We start from the raw sequence: 17360 nt of genomic DNA on the forward strand, positions 1-17360 counted from the left end.
TGAACAATGCAATTTTAAACAGGTTGCAGAAATCAACTAGGATTTTTTTTGTCTTCCTTTTAAGAAACCACATTGTATCTTATGTTAGAGTCATCTATCCCGGCACAGTAAATTAGCAGGCGCTGCAAAATTAGCTTTCCAAGACACATCCTTATATATTGGACTTCTGACGAAAAGGGGATTTAAACTCCCTTGTGCTGAAAGTTGATCTGTAGGGAGATTTCAACAAGTGTTTGTGGGCTTCCGTAATAGCAGGAAAAGGCCTATACTCAATTTAAAATAACATCTGCGCAGCAGAATGGAAAGGGAGGTTATGTATGGTGACAAGGGAGGAAAAAAACAGTATAATGAGAGCAGCATTGTGAAGCCATATACTTTCTCTTCAAAACTATTCTAATGTATCAATGCAGTATCCACAGGGCCCAGCACCATTTTAATGCTCCACCTCAGGGCGGCTCAGCAATGATCGCTAGCGAATGGAGGCGGAGCGGGCAGGGGATTGCTCTGGACAAGGCGCCACCATTCCCAGTAAACGAGCTACCTGTTTACACGAGCCAATCCATTGTTCGATTTTGTGCATGGATAAACGAGAAGAAAACAAATTCTCATTTGTTCAGTTGGGGCATGCTTTTACACTGGACGATAATTATTCAGATTCCCACTGGATGTAGGAATCTCAACAATTTATTGGCCCATGTAAAAGGGCCCTTAAAAGGTTATTAGAAAACATTAACAACATTAGAAAATGACCTATTGTATAAATGTAGTTTTTCTAACACCTTAAGGACACAGTCTTATTTTTTCATTTCAATTTTTCCTCCCTCAAAAAAAAAATTAAAAAAAATCCTAACTCTTATTTATACGTAGCTGTCTGAGGGCTTCTCTTTGTGGGGAGATTTGTATTTTTCAATGGTACCCTTTAATGTACCATATAATGTACTGGACAACCTTTAACAAATTTCTAAGTGAAGAGAGATGGAAAGAATGAATGAAAATTCTGCTATCTTGAGGTGGGGGGGGGGGGGGGGGGTGGTTGGAAGATGGATTTAGGCTGGGTTCTCACATGCCGGATTCCCGGTGGAAATCTTGTGGTTTGGCCGCAGCGAAAAAAACGCAAGATTTCCACTGGGAAAAGCATTGCTTCAAAACCCACAGCACTTAGCCCTGGGTTTTGAAGTGGCTTGGCCGCTCGCTCTTCCGCTGCGGACGGCGCTCCCATAGAGGACAGCGTGGCCGCAGAGGAAGAAGAAAAAAAAATGAACATGCTGTGGCCGGCGAATCTGCACCGCAGCGCCAGCTTCTGCTGGCTTTGCCGCAGCGGATTCACCGTCCCATGTGGACGAGATTCTGAGAAATCTAATCCACATGGCTGGCTAATCCCGGGATTAGCAGCCACAGGCGGATTTGCCACGGCGAAATTCCGGATGGAATTTCCGCGTCAAATCCGCCCTGTGTGAACCCAGCCTTATGGTGTACCCACTGCGGTAAAAAGGAAAAGATAACTTTATTTTATGAGTCAGTACAATAATGATGATATCAAATTCCTAGTGTCTTTTTTTCTGCAGTACTACTTTTAATAAGTAAAATCTTTGAAGAAGCAGAATACTTTTGACAGCCATAACGTTTTTCCATCAGCAGAGTAGTGCAAGAGCTCGTTTTTTGGGGGATTTGCTCTAGTTTTTGACTTCATACAACTTTTTGATCACTTATTTCTCCAAGTTTTTCTTGGAGAAAGGGGTGAACCAAAAAGGACAATTTCGGAGTTGTGCATTTTTTTCTTGTAGGCATCCACCATGCAGGATACACAATACGTTACTTTGACAGATTGGTGCAGCTATACAATGTTTTTTTCTTTAGGTTTTTTTTTTTAAATAAACCTAGGAAGAGGGGGCTTTTTAAAAACTTTTTCTAATAAAACTTAACATTTTTACATTTTACTCCTCAGAGGACTTGGACTTGCAATTGTTTGATGCTCCTACAGTATAATGTATTATACTGCTATCTGACAAAAAAGTTTTTCAGAAGACCCCAGGCTGCCTTGCAGTCTCCTCACAGGAGGGATGGGGGGCCAGTTCAGGACCACGCAAATCCTATTGCAGGATTTAAATGTGATCAGAACTGACATCAGCATTTACAAAGTTAACAGCCATGATTAGCATTCACACTGATTGCAGCTGTTGCCAGCTGTAAGAACATCCGACACCCGTATTGTATGGAGCAGGTGGCACCATCTTTACAGGCCCCAGTGTCTGTCAGAACCATTTCCAGGCTCTTGGTTGAAGGACATTTGATCTCACGATGACCATTAAATGTACTGCCTTTGATACCCACCCACTATAACTTCAGTTTGCAGTCGTGTTGTAAAACTGAACCGCTACAGAGCGAAACCAGGTTGTTTTCAACGATGAACTCTGGTTTAGTTTTGGCACTGACAAGGTCCGTGTCCATCTCTGGAGCCCCTTAGTCCTTCACTTGCTGTCACTGCCCCCGCTGCTGGTGTGATGGTCTGGGAGGACAATGATATATGACAATTGGTCACCCCTATAGTGGTATGAGGGACAACGACCGCTCAGCGATGCGTTTAGGACATCCGGCAGCCACGTGTTGCCTCTAGTGACCAGGCTGCCATGGACGTGTGGCAATGTTGTGGAGGCATTCCTGTGACCCCCTTGCTGAGTGCGACCGAGCATTACCCTGCGGAAAATGATTTTTGTCATCCAAAATTTTCATAAATGGATCACTAATAGAAATTGCGGTTATTCCTCCTATTCTACAGGCTGTTGTGATGGCTACTAGGAATACTGCTAAAGGTTCAAATGGGGCCTCCGTTTTCACTCTAAGATCCAAGTAGCTACATTACATCTTCTAGGTGGTCTTAGCCTATAAGCTCCTTTCAGAGATCTTTAAGTAAATTTATTTTCTAATAAGGGAACTGTACAAACGCTGGAAAGACTGCCACTTGTACGGTTATACTACAACCAAGTCCTTTATGTAATCCACTCCAAGAAGTCGTCTAAAACTATAGTAACCTCCGGATCTTGAAGATCGAACATATTAGAACCTCTTCCAGGTGTGAAATTTCTCCCAGTAATTTCTATAGATGCTAGTTATGACCAACTTTCAACAACTTTTGAGGGCTGATATGACTGTCTGAAAATCCCGTGTTTTTTAGAATTTGCCTCTCAGGATCCATGGGGATAGCTTGAGTTTCCCTACATTGCAGAACAGTACTAGACCCTAAAGAAGGTGGTCCCGCTCTTGTGGAAATATCAAGGGATCTTCCAGAGCTAGATACTTTGAAAGAGGAAACCAGCATAATTTCTTCCAGAACTGAACTACTAAAATGATGGTTGCTTTACTCATGTATAATTTTCTCAGAACCTGAGGAATCCGTGGGAAAGGGGGAAAGGCATTGGCCAAATCCATATCCCATGTTTGAGATATAGCATCTACTCCAGTGGTGTCAAAATTCATTTTCCCCGAAGGTCACATCGACCTAATGGTTGTTTCCAAAGGGCAGTATTAAAAGCACTCATTCACACAGACGTATTTGTGATTATTATGTGCGTATGCTTTACGTGCATAATATAGACAGCTTAAGCACCATCCATTTGCATTGGGGTATTTGGAAATTATTTTTTTCACGTGAGGGGGGGGGGGGATTCGCAGTACGTCCCATTCTGATCTGCATTATGGAATAATAAATAATAATCTTTATTTGCATAGCGCCAACTTATTCCACAGCGCTTATTGGACAGTTCTTGGCATTGCATAAATACGTGGCGAATACTCATGATACATGCATATGCACGCATGAACGCAGAAACATTTATGGGACTTTCTTGCAGGTTTTTTTTTGCTGGAAAAATAGCAGCAAGAAGATGCAAATACGCTGAATATGCACAGGTTTTTCTAAAAACTACGTGCATTTCATGAACCGAAACTGCATACACCCATGTGAATGAGCACTAAATGTAACATACTCCTTAACATGCTATGGAGCGCTCTACACTACGATGGCATTTTTCCCCTTTCACCTCTTTAGCACCGAGCTTCCAACCTTGGAGGGTGGCTAAGGTGCCTGGGTAGGGCTGTCAGAGCTGTGCCACCACCTGTGGGTTGCTGAACAGAGTGGCATGAAAGTGTGCAGTGGAGCTCAGAATCCAACACAGCACCCCACCCACTCCCTGTGCTGGCGCTGCCATTTACTGGCTGCATCCTCCTTCTGCATCTGGACCTCGTCGCAGGCCACATAAAATGACGTGGCGGGCCGGATTCAGCCCATGGGTCTTGAAATTGACACAAGCCATCCACGCATTCCCACAGGTCTGTCCTTTGAATGAAGGGAAAGGAATTTGATAGTTTGCAAATTTTCCTTATTGCAAAAAGGTCTGAGGAAGACCCCACCGGGATACTAGGATTTGGGTTTTTTTTCTTCTTCTATATAGATACCACTCCCTCCAGGCAGAATTTTTTAATAGCTGAGGAAGTCTGACACATCTCAATAGGGAGAAGAAAATATTCTATCACCGAAATGGACTGGACTAATTTTTCTGCCCAAGAAAAAATTCTTGCTGCCACAACTTGTAGCAATGGGGATTTTGTTCCTCCCTGATGTCCGAGAGAGGAGACTGTGATAACATTGTCTGAAAGTATTTTTATATAGGATTGTTTTGTACAAAAAAAGTAAGCCTTCATTATGGCTTTCAATTCTTGAAAATTTAAGGACATTGCGTCATTTTCCTCCAGGCTATACAAATTAAGTTCTCAAAGTCTTTCCTAACAGGTTTTATGCTTAAGATCTTGCATCATTTTTGTAGCCAGTCTTTCGGGAGAGGAGGTCTCCAGAAGTGAACACTGCACATAACCTGTGCAGTCTCGTGAGAGCTCTATACAACAATCTCCCTTTTTCTACTGGTTATACCTCTAACTGCAGAGACAAGCATCCGATTTGCTTTCTTTGCTGCTTGCCCACATCATTGACTTATTTTAAAGTGGTCAGAAATCAGAACTCTAAAAAATCCTTCTCTTCTGAAGTCCTGGATAACACACAACATCTAATATAATACTCCGACTTTAACCAAAATTCCATTGTTTTTCACTTGGAAACCATGGATTCCAGTTTCCATTTTCTAAAACATTGCAATTATTTTCCATGTAACAGAGACCACCAGAATATCAGCTCCATCGCAGAGGTGTGCCATTAGCAAACAGGCAAAGCTTACCAGATCTTCTCTTATAATCATCTGCAAACATTAAAAATAGGGCTCAAGACCGAAGGTTGTAAGACGACATCACTAGGGGCAGCCATTTTAAATGGAACGGTTATACTAAGGATGTAATGGGAAAACTAAAAAAAAACACACAACTTTCAAATTAAATTTTCAAAAATGTATAGCAGAAAAAGAAATATATACTTGCCATTTCCAACATTACAGGATAATTTGCTGTGGAGATCATCTTCTATGCCACACTCAAACTGGGCCTCTATAATGAGATCTGGGCTTTTTGATCCATCTCGTACATGATGCAATGCTTCAGCTTGCTGTGCCGCGTCTGCCTTAACAGAAGTTTTGTCATCATCGCAGGCCTCTGGCTTTACAACCTGTATGCGTTTTAATTTAAAAGAAAAAATAAATTAAAAAAGACTTCAATACAATCTTTACATAAATTAGCACAAACACATTAGTGATAAAATGTGCAAAAAAGCAACCACTTAGATTCCAGGTTTCATTTTTCCTTGGCTAATCCCCCACTTTTGCTTGTGCTAGTACTGGTACATCTCCCTCATTGTACCACTTGTCCGTGTGGCCTTTTCTGCAAATGTAAGTAAATTTATCCCATTCTCAGATTTGTTTAAAATGTTACCGTGTTTCCCCAAAAATAAGACAGTGTCTTAATATTTATTTTAGCCCCAAAATATGCGCTAGGGCTTATTTTCAGGTGATATCTTATTTTGAATTGGCTGAGGCCGATGGCTCAGCCAATCACAGCCATCACTGTGGGGGGGGGGGGGGGGGATTTTGAATTGGTTGAGCCGCGACTTTCATTTACCACCGCTCAGTCAATTCATACATGGCTGGGTGAGGGACGGATTTTTGAATTGGCTGAGCGGCGGCCAGCACTCACCGCCACTCAGCCAATTTATATAGTAGGTACAGAAAGCAATGGCCGCGATTGGCTAAGCAGGCGCTCAGCCAATCACAGCCATCGCTCGAAGAACTAAATTACAGGGAAGGCTTCCTAGAGGTGGAATTTATGAATCCCGTGACCCAAAAAAATTGATGTTTTATGAGCTCCGAGGACTACGGGAACTGCGTGGACCTTCGGAGACCAGTGACAGGTACCGGGACAAGCCTTCTAGGTAATGTATTACTTTTTTATGTAGTACGGCTAGGGCTTATTTTTGGGTGGGGCTTATATTTTGAGTCCCCCACCCAAAAATCTGGATAGGGCTTATTATCAGAGTAGGTCTTACTTTTGGGGAAAACCTGTAGTGAGGACCCATGAGACAAGTTGCGAGCTTGTGTATGTTGGCCAAAATAGCAATACCTTGTAATGTTGGAAGAGACTTAGAATGTGCAGGACAGCCTACCTAATCTAATAGTATGAGCGTAACGTATAAGCTGCAAGGCCATATAGTGTACTACATATAGCCGAGCAACTGGCCCCTGATAGAAACCTTATCCATGTGCAAGTATAATACAAAGCAGCCAATCCCCATGTGTTAATCAGCATTCTGAACCTGCACCACCACCCCTCCTTCCCAAACTCCATATAACATTCTAGCTCTGGGAATTGGTGTTTGCACATGCCCTCCTAGCATTGTACAAGTGCGGCCTTTTCTGTGATTTTAAACCAATTGCCCTGTAAATAAAGACATCAACACATCAAGTAGGAGCAAATTTAAATGAAAAGCGCCAAACTGCCATATAAATCATAGGAACTCTACATTAGTAACTTCACCATAATCCTAAAGAGAACTAAAAGGAGCGCAAACATGTTTACAGCTGGCTTAGCTGGAGTAGGAATTTCTGCTAGCATGCAAGTAAAGCAATTAGTTTAATGAAAGCATCTTCATAAAATGAAGCTCATCAAGAACAAGCACAGCAACAAAGCAAAATTCCCCAATTACATCCAGATCAACCAAACTCCAACTTTAAACATTGATGGGCTTGTCACCTATCCAGAGAACGGTGGTCCTGCAAGTGCAGGCAGGACATTTCCTCCACAGAAGTTAAAGAGCCTGTGTGCAAGTGTAACCCTCTTCAATTAGGGCTATGAGCGTTATGTAAAGAACTGAACAAGGAGGTTCAGGACCTTTCAGCAACTCACAGATGTTAAAGGAGATGTCCCGCGCCGAAACGGTTTTTTTTTTTTTAAACCCCCCCCCCGTTCGGCGCGAGACAACCCCGATGCAGGGGTTAAAAAAACAAACAGCACAGCGCTTACCTGAATCCCGGCGGTCCGGCGTCTTCATACTCACCTGCTGAAGATGGCCGCCGGGATCCTCTGCATCCGTGGACCGCAGCTCTTCTGTGCGGTCCACTGCCGATTCCAGCCTCCTGATTGGCTGGAATCGGCACGTGACGGGGCGGAGCTACACGGAGCCCCATAGAGAACAGGAGAAGACCCGGACTGCGCAAGCGCGGCTAATTTGGCCATCGGAGGGCGAAAATTAGTCGGCACCATGGAGACGAGGACGCCAGCAACGGAGCAGGTAAGTATAAAACTTTTGATAACTTCTGTATGGCTCATAATTAATGCACAATGTACATTACAAAGTGCATTATTATGGCCATACAGAAGTGTATAGACCCACTTGCTGCCTCGGGACATCTCCTTTAATGCAGAGGGCCACATGCAACCAACATGGCTTTTATAAGGAAGCAATAAGACAACGACTCTCCTAGCAGGTGAGGTTGTATCCACAATCGCCAAGATTTATGGAGTAGCCTTATGCACATACAAAGAATGTATAAGATAGGAACACTCCTCTAATTGCAATTAGACTGGATTATTACTCAATTAAGCATTTTATAAACATAAGGAACATATGTTGCTTTCCCCCTTTATTGCCATGTTCACAAAAGGTCTGTGCCCCATGCAACTATATACAAATCGGCAGGACCAACTGGGACCCGTTTGAAAGCTCCTTCAAAACATTATACAGCTGCATACAGTTGGTATGTTTTATGGACCCAGTTCTTTTCAGCAGCTGGGAACCAAAGTTATACTATGAAAATATAAACAGCTACACATCTGGAAGATAATCTGTTGAAATTTTAACATACTATGTTAAAGGGGTTGTCCCGCGGCAGCAAGTGGGGTTCAGCACTTCTGTATGGCCATATTAATGCACTTTGCAATATACATCGTGCATTAAATATGAGCCATACAGAAGTTATTCACTTACCTGCTCCGTTGCTGGCGTCCCCGTCTCCATGGCTCCGTCTAATTTCGCTGGCTTCTTGCTTTTCTAGACGCGCTTGCGCTGTGCGGTCTTCTGCCTGGTGAATGGGGCCGCTCGTGCCGGAGAGCTGCTCACCACGTCGTCATCGTAGCTCCGCCCCATCACGTGTGCCGATTCCAGCCAATCAGGAGGCTGGAATCGGCAATGGAACGCAAGGAAGGAGAAGAAAATCCACGGTGCACCATGAGAGAAGACCCGCGGTGCACCGTGGGAGAAGACCAGCGGCGCCATCTTTAAAAGAAGAATAGAAGAAGCTGCAGAACGCTGATGCAGGTAAGTGCAATGTGCTTTTTAAAAACTAACCTATGCTTTCTTTTTAACAGGGCAGAATGCGGGGGTAAGTGAAAAAATTTTTTTTCTGCTTTCGCCGCGAGACAACCCCTTTAACTTTGACAGTATGCTATCCAAATGTTATGTAAAACCTCCCTGCTACAGCCAGTAAAATTCATCTCTTAAGTTGGTGATCTTTGAAGCATCCTCAAGTTTTTCAGAATACCATGTCTATACTGCCAGATTTTTACATGAATAATCACCACAATTCTGGCCATTAAATTGCATGTACCCTGCATCTTCCCTTATGCCCACTGCAAGGTGTGCACTCGATTACTAATCCTCTCAAAACTAGGGGATAGGGCCTGCTGCTGTGTTCTATAGACTGTACACAGAACTGCAGATCCTAGACTCTAAATGTCTAACAGACCTAAAAAAAAAAGCGGGTAACCGATTAAATGTGCTTAATTATGGGCAAAGGGGGGAAAAAACGATACTGTTGTATCTTGTCTCCACCACAAGTATGGATGGAGACCTAGTAATCGGCTATATCCACCCAGTGTACGCCTACAAGCTACTGATTGACTGCCGGGAGCAAGGTCTTAGCAGGGTGGGGAATCAGTTTTGCCTGGGATGGGGGGTTAGGGTTCGTATCAGTGTTCGTCTTACATTGATAGCTGTAAATGCTTCCATTTGAGAGCGGGGTGGCATTAACATGGAAGCATTTACAGCTAATAATTTAAGCATTGCACTGAAAGTAACCCTAACCCTCTATCCCAGGCAAAACTGATTCCCCACGGTGCTAGGAGGTTGCCACCCATCTAACATCTCCCCTCGTCAAGCTGTTACCGGGGCCGCGCCCCTCCATCTAGCCATTGAGAGTGCGTCCCCGGCTTCATGGGTGCAGTAGGACAATAGGAGTAGCTTTGAGCAGAACAAGCTAGGCGTGAGCGGAGAAGGGAGACTGGGGGAAAGGCAAGACCTGAGAGCCCGACGACTGTAGCAACCAGTGAGCAGAGAAGGGACATCAGGTTGGTGAGTGGCAGGACCCGAGAGGCTAAGACGGGAGCAAGCTGTGTAGCCATCAGGGACTGGGGGGTGTCACCATACTTGTGGCAGAGACAAAATACAATAGTACCAAAAAAACCTACACATATGTATACCAAACCATATTATAGCTCCAGATGTTTACTCCGCATAATGAACAAACAAAACAACAACAACAAAAAAAAACACAACTAGCCCTCAAACTTATTAGATGGTAAAATATTAAAGGGGTTGTCCCGAGGCAGCAAGTGGGGGTATACACTTCTGTATGGCCATAATAATGCACTTTGTAATATACATTGTGCATTAATTATGAGCCATACAGAAGTTATAAAAAGTTTTTTACTTACCTGCTCCGTTGCTGGCGTCCTCGTCTCCATGGTGCCGACTAATTTTTGGCCTCCGATGGCCAAATTAGCCGCGCTTGCGCAGTCCGGGTCTTCAGCAGTCTTCTATGGAGCCGCTCGTGCCAGAGAGCGGCTCCGTGTAGCTCCGCCCCGTCACGTGCCGATTCCAGCCAATCAGGAGGCTGGAATCGGCAGTGGACCGCACAGAAGAGCTGCGGTCCACGAAGACAGAGGATCCCGGCGGCCATCTTCAGCGGTAAGTATTGAAGTCACCGGAGCGCGGGGATTAAGGTAAGCGCTCCGGTAAACTTTCTTTACTTCCCTGCATCGGGGTTGTCTCGCGCCGAACGGGGGGGGGGTTGAAAAAAAAAAAAACCCGTTTCGGCGCGGGACAACCCCTTTAAGGTTCTTAAACTATGGAGACAAACTTTGTAAAGGGTCTTTACTGTACAAAAGGAGTATAAAACTATCACCATAATTCAACCTACAGAATAATAGTAACATCATTAATCATAGAATGCACCTTGCATGTTAAAAACACACACAATGGCAGAGTTCACCCCCAGAAAGAGTTAGGAGGTTAAGTGATATCTGCCTCAAAATAGTTGCATGGAAGATTACATAATTTTCAAGATACATGCATAAAATCCAACACTGCAAACACGTAAAATCTTTGTGAAAGAATGATTAAAAGCGGTTTCAATGGCATAGAAAGCCTAAAGCTCCTACACATTTTAAGCGTTACTGCTCGTAGTCATGGCAGCAAAATGAATCCAAGTGCTTGAAACATGTCGGCATTTTAGGTCATTGAAACTAGTTTTAATAAAGATTTTACATTTATATCTACAGTGCAGGATTTTACGCAGATTTCTTAAAAATTATCCCATACCAGGTTCTCCACTGGGATACCATGCAACCTTCATAGAAAACAGCTGAAGTGAATCTTTGGATCTACCATTGACAAATGAGCTTTTTACATAGGTTAGATCTTCAAATCAAAAGACAAGCTATCATAAGGCTACATTAACGAAAAAATAAAAAAGTGGCTTTTAGAGGGCAGAGAAGAGTTTATATAAAGAAAACGCATGACCTGTGACTACACCCCAAGGCAAGCTGGCGCACACCATATTTTAGAATTGTTTTTTCCTTATTTACTGTATACAAGGGTGTTTATTGCACCCATGTATAAGTCTTGGGCAAGTAACACTATTCTACCATAATGTCAGCATAGTAACGGAGAACACAACAATATTAAAACAAATGACAAACACAGGTGTGAAACACAGCCATCATTTAAGAAAATGTCCAGGCTACTAATTTTAGCCAGTGGAAAATGAATGGGTGTTGTGCACTTGTTTATTTACAGCTTTTCACGATTGCAAAACCAATGCAGAGCTGCACATGTTGGCTACCATATGTGCACTGAACCTGTCTCCGCTCTCAAAGATTTGGAAATGACAGGCGATTGTTTTCAATTCAAAATAGTGGAACATCTCTAAGTAGTAATCCCAACTGCCTCAAGGGGAGCAGTAATTAACACCTATTCTGGAATTAAGTCAACTGGCACTTTGACTCTATTTCGCGTAAGACTCAGCTGTCAGAGCAGCAGATTCTACTGTGGACCTTTCAGGCTTTAAATAGTAGATGGTGGTTGCATCACTTACTCCCAAGTAGTCGAAATTGTCGGCAAAGACCTAGGAAACTTTATTTTAAGCTCAGCAACAGTTAGAAGCGGCATTAAGTACACAAATGTTATATGCAAAGGAAAAAAATAATTACAGTAAGCAGCAACTGGATTTTCGTTTTGACTGATTTATAATACTGTAGGCTACACTTTCCAATCAGGCCTTCAAAAAGTGTGTGCACAAGCAAAGTAGCCATATAAACAAGTGGAAAAATACTCGAGGGCTTTGCATGTCAACGTTGGGATATGGGGGAAAAAAAAAACCTTAACAGTCGGTGAGGGGCGCAGAGTTTGGACTATATTTTGAATTACTTTATATTTTGGTGAGCGCCACTACAGCTGTGAAATGATTGCCGTTCACTGAAGTGAGAAAGATACTGTATTATGAAGCATGGACCAGAAAAAAATTGTGCAGTCGAAGTTTTAATTGGATAGCTATGGGCTTTTTTCGGCTGCCACCTGAGCACAGACTACTACATTTCATCTATGGATGACTGCCGGTTTACTCTGAAAGGAGGCAGGCGGCCAGAAAAAAATTTCAAAAATGTTCCACCTCTATTTAGCGAGAGAATTATTGGGATGGCTATCGTCCTTAATGATATCTCAAAGGGCCAATGGCAAAAGGTGGTTCTACGAAGAAGCAAGGGTTTCACGGGTGCTTTGCTCATTAAATAGAGACACACAAAGCCCAATTACTGACAAATCTTTATCTGGAAAGATTGATTAGTGAGATCCATAACTCCGTACAAAACAACTTTCAGACCTTTAAGAGATACATAGAGCTGGAAAAGGCTATAAAACATTCATAAAGACCTTGATGTGCATCAATTCAAAGTTAAAAAACTACTTACAGCAGCAAATTATAAATGGAGAAAATTCAGAAATGCTGCTACTCTCCCTAGGAATGGGACATACGGTTAAGATCACTTTAAAAGCACAATGGGAAATCCTGACAAAGTAGTAAGGAAGAACACAAGAATAACAAACCCCTGCAGAAGACGGTACAAACTGGGAAAACCTCTGCTATTAGGAAAACACTGAAGAAGAATGTTCATGGAGAAAAAAACCTTAAAAAGGAAGCAACTACTATCCAGAAAAAAATTACAATAAAATGTATATATTTAATCCTGAGAAAAACTAGATACACCCTCTTTTAGTTCTATGGTTTTACATGTCAGGACAATTTTTTAAAATCTAGCCCGTAGGTTTTGAAATTAGGTAAATACAACCTTAGATGAACACCACTACCACGTTGATACATTGTGCCATTTTTCAACTACTTCTACATTTTGGCCTAGTTTTTGTTAAATCAGGCACGTTCATAGGAATTAAGAGGGTAAGTGACAGCAAAGCACTGCTAATCAACTGCCCTTGGAGCATTTAGGCATGTGTTAACAGTGCTAAAAAGGAGGAAAAACTATCAGGAATGATCTTCGAGAAGCAATTGTTACCACTCAATCTGGAAAGGGTTAGGAGGCCATTTCCAAACAATTTGGAGTCCATTGTTCTACACGGAGAAAGATTTTTCACAAGTGGAAAACAATCTAAAAAGAATATTGCAGAATGGCTAAAATTTGCAAAGTTGCATCTGAACAAACCACAAGACCTATGGAAGAATGTCCATTGGACAGATGAGCCCAAACTGGAGAGGTTTGGCCATATTGCTCAGAAAGGCATTGATAAAATAGACCAAGTCTAAAGACTGGCAACAAAAATGGTGGCAAGTCAGAAGAATAGGAAAGAATTAAACGGGGAGGACTTAGGCTGGGTTCACACAGGGCAGAATTTCGCCGCGGCAAATCCGCCCGCGGCCGCTAATCTCGGGATTAGCCAGCCATGTGGACAAGATTTCTCAGAAATCTCGTCCACACGGGACGGCCAATCCGCTGCGGTAAGACCGGCTGAAACCGCGGCTGCGGCCACCGCAGCCACGGATTCAGAAGATGCAGCATGTCTATTTACTTTTCTTTTTTGTTTATTTTCGTCGCGGCCGCGCTCTCCTCTATGGAGCGCTGGCCGCAATGGAAAAGCGAGCGGCCGGGCCGCCTCAAAGTCAAACCGCAAGATTTCCGGCGAGAATACGCCCCGTGTGAACCCAGCCTTACAAAACTGTCTTAAACAAACAAAAAAAACAAAACCACCACAACTTTGTTGCCTATAGCAACCAATCACTGAACAGCGTTTATTTCTCATAGTGTTCCTGAAAAATGAAAGCTGGTTTTTAACTGGTTGCTACAGGTATCAAAGACAGTCTGCCTTTTAGTGTACTTTGATACGTAGCAGAAAACGGTGCAACTTGTCCATAGTTTTCTAGGTTTCCATTAGCATCACAAATTTAAGTGTAAGGTCTAATTCCCACGGGCGGATATCCGCAGCGTTGCCCCGCAGCTATTAGGTTCTATTGAACCTAATAGCGCAATGCTCACAGTGCGGAATTCCACCCCATGAATTCTTCCGTACTCACCCGCAACATGCTCTATTTGCCGCAGGCGTACGTGCAGACGGCTCCCATTGAGTGTGTAGTACAGTGGAAGATAGCGTGCTAACGCTTCCCTGCCTACAGCCGCCCGCGTCATATGACGCGGTGGGCGTGTCATGTGACGCAGCCAGCACGTCACATGACACTGCCAGCGCTTCATGCGCGCCAGAGCGTCATGCAGGACGTCGATTCCGGAAGTATGGGGTCTCTGGGGGGGGGGGGGGGGCATGTGTCATGGGCATTAGGCCTAAAAATCTTACGAAAGATAAGCAGAAGCCACATACCACCATGTCTGCCTGAGCTCATAACACAAATTCCAAAATTTAAACTGACACATTAAATAAAGCTAAAAGGTAAATTGTAAATAACATTTCTTTCTAACCCAAAATGCGTTTAAGCAAAACTTTCTGCCCAATACCCTACATCACTGAAACTTGCAACAGTTTTAAAACAGACATAGGAACGAAATGTATGGATCAGGAGGATCCTATTGGAACTCTCCAAATGCTGAACCACTCTTTTCAGACTGAAATATATTTTCTCAAAAAATTAATCAAGCGCCTAGGAGTTGTCCTTTCGTTGCAAAATTCAGCATACAGTTACATCTCAGGCAGATATGCAAAATACTAAAATTGTGGGGTAATTAGATAAACAACCTTGCCACCTGAGGTCCTAAAAGTGGTTCCACCTTGGCCTATAAAAAGGCTCTCAGAGGCTATGTGTGTGGTGGATCTCTTTTTCTGTTTGTGTAGAGCTTGTTGACCACTAGACGTCTCTGACGCAATCGAAGAGATTTCACCCTCATACCAGAGTTAGAGAGGGACACATTATTGGAATGTGAGAAGCTGGATGGTCATATTGATGAATTGCCACAACCTGGACCATTCTAACCAGACTGTTAGGAAGCCTTGGGACCAGTGGATGCAGGAGGGCGTGGACACAAGGTGACCGGGCTCAGAATATCCTCGACAGACCACCAGTAGAGAGGATCATCTGATAAGTACAAGCAGCTCCAACTGTTTTGTTATCTGCCATCCAAAGATGTGGAGCCATCGCTACAGGCGCCAGTGTCTAAACCATTTCCAGGCCCTTGGTTGAAGGACATTAGATCTCACGATAACCATTATGTGTACTGCCTTTGATACCAACTCACTATAACTTCGGCTTGCAGTGGTGTCATGAACAACAAAACTGAAGCACTATGGAGCGCAACCAGATTGTCTTTAGCGACAAATTCTGGTTTTGTTTGGGCACTGACAACAGCCATTTTCATCTCATGAGACCTCGGGGTGAGTGCCTCAACCCCGCCTTTACTGTGGAGCGGCACACTGCCCCCACTGCTGGTGTTATAGCTTGGGGGGGGGGGGGGGGCAATCGCAAATACCAGTCGATCACCTCTAGTAGTAGTACATGGGACAATGACAGCTCAACGATATGTTCAGAACATCTTGCAGCCATGTGTTGCCTCTTATGGCAGGGCTTCCAAGAAGCATTTTCCGACAGGATAATCTTCCGCCGCACACAGCAAAAGTATCGCAGGAATGCCTCCATAACATTGCACATGTCTGTGGCCCAACCGGTCGCCAGATTTATCACCAATAGAACAAGTATTGGACCATCAAGGATGCTAAATTTGACAGCCAATGAGTTTGCACAAGCTAGAGGCTCAGTTAAAAAAAAAATGTGGACAGATATGCTGCAGTATATCAGCAAGTGAAGTGAACCTAGGCTCCAGAAAAATTGTGATTATTTTTTTTTTCCAGGCGCAGTGGAGAGAATAAGTAGATCTCATCTACAATTTGGAGGAGCTATCCAGTTAGTCAAAAGGCTCACATGATAATTTTTTTTTTACACAGATATGGAGTCTCTGCCAGAAACCAAGGGACGATTGTTAAATGTTCTGGAAATAGGCAATTTACTGTGAAAACCTAAGATGGCAAGATATGGTTTGATCCCTGGTGAAACAGGAATGCCTAATCTAGGGAGGTCCGAATAAGGATCTCCAGCTTGGCCATTGTCCTGGCTTACAGGGTTTATGCAGAGGTAGGGAATCAGCGTGGTGGATCTGACAGGTGCTGGGAAAGAGCGGGGGCGGCTGTGGGGTCGGACGCTAACTCATACTGACCTAGAATCATTATACGTGAGAGAGCGTCTAATCACCAAGGCCCAGCTATCTCCAAGGCACGTCATCTTCAGCCTCTCACCATTTTCTTTGCAATTTAACTATTCACCTAAATATTTACCTATCTCCTTTCCCCCACTCCCTGTCCCCTATCTCCCCCTATCCTCCCCCCCCCCCCCCCCCCCCACACTCTATCATACCCCCTACCTTTTTTGTCAATGTTTGGCATTAGATTTTCAATTATGTCAGTTTACTGACATGTGATGCTGTTCACATGTGATGCTATCAACAAAGCAGCATAATTATGTAAGGCCTCATGTCCACGGCACAAGGGCATTTCCGCAGTGGAAGACCTGTGTGACAGTGCGGAAATTTTTAAATACTTCCCGGTGATCGCGGATGCAATTTTTTTCCCGTGCAGATGTACATTACAAGCTTAATGTGCCCGCCTGCCCCCCTCCTCCTCCCTACCTCCATGGTTTGACTCTAAGCAACCAGAGAAGTATCTGCCTACAAATCCGCAATTGAATTGCGGATGCATTGCAGAAGGCTCGCTTCCATAGAGATCCATGGTGCCCATCCGCAGCAAAATGGGGCATGCTGTGATCTTTTTTTCCGCACGTGGCATCCGCAAATAAAAACCACAGATGTTAACTGAAGTGCGGACGCCCCATGCTTCCCCTATGGGCGGCTTGAACTGCGGATCTTTGCCCGGGTGTCCCGCACTGCAAATCCGCCCGTGGACATTGGGCCTTTGTTACTGTAAGTCTGACTTGGACGAGACTGTTGTAAGATCTGATACTGCCGTTTTGTTTTAGTTTTGTGGAATAATATAAAAAAACAATAAGACGTGATTTAGGCTGGCTGTCCACGGGCAAGATGTCATAGCGAGATCCGTGGCAAATAAAAGCAGCCCGATGTCCATGAGCGGAGAATCA

At 43.6% G+C, this 17360-nt stretch overlaps 1 protein-coding gene across 3 annotated transcripts in view; it reads right to left on the minus strand.

Annotated features, from left to right (window-relative positions):
* Positions 1-17360, minus strand: part of DIS3L2 (DIS3 like 3'-5' exoribonuclease 2) — a 285607-nt gene that overhangs the window by 171011 nt on the left and 97236 nt on the right. For all 3 annotated transcript variants that reach the window (XM_066602644.1, XM_066602662.1, XM_066602653.1), the window contains one exon: positions 5422-5605. In XM_066602644.1, the coding sequence (XP_066458741.1) occupies positions 5422-5605 (184 nt within the window). The remainder of the gene's footprint in view (positions 1-5421; positions 5606-17360) is intronic.

Source organism: Eleutherodactylus coqui, chromosome 1 (genome assembly GCF_035609145.1).
Source record: "Eleutherodactylus coqui strain aEleCoq1 chromosome 1, aEleCoq1.hap1, whole genome shotgun sequence".
Lineage (NCBI taxonomy): Eukaryota > Metazoa > Chordata > Amphibia > Anura > Eleutherodactylidae > Eleutherodactylus > Eleutherodactylus coqui.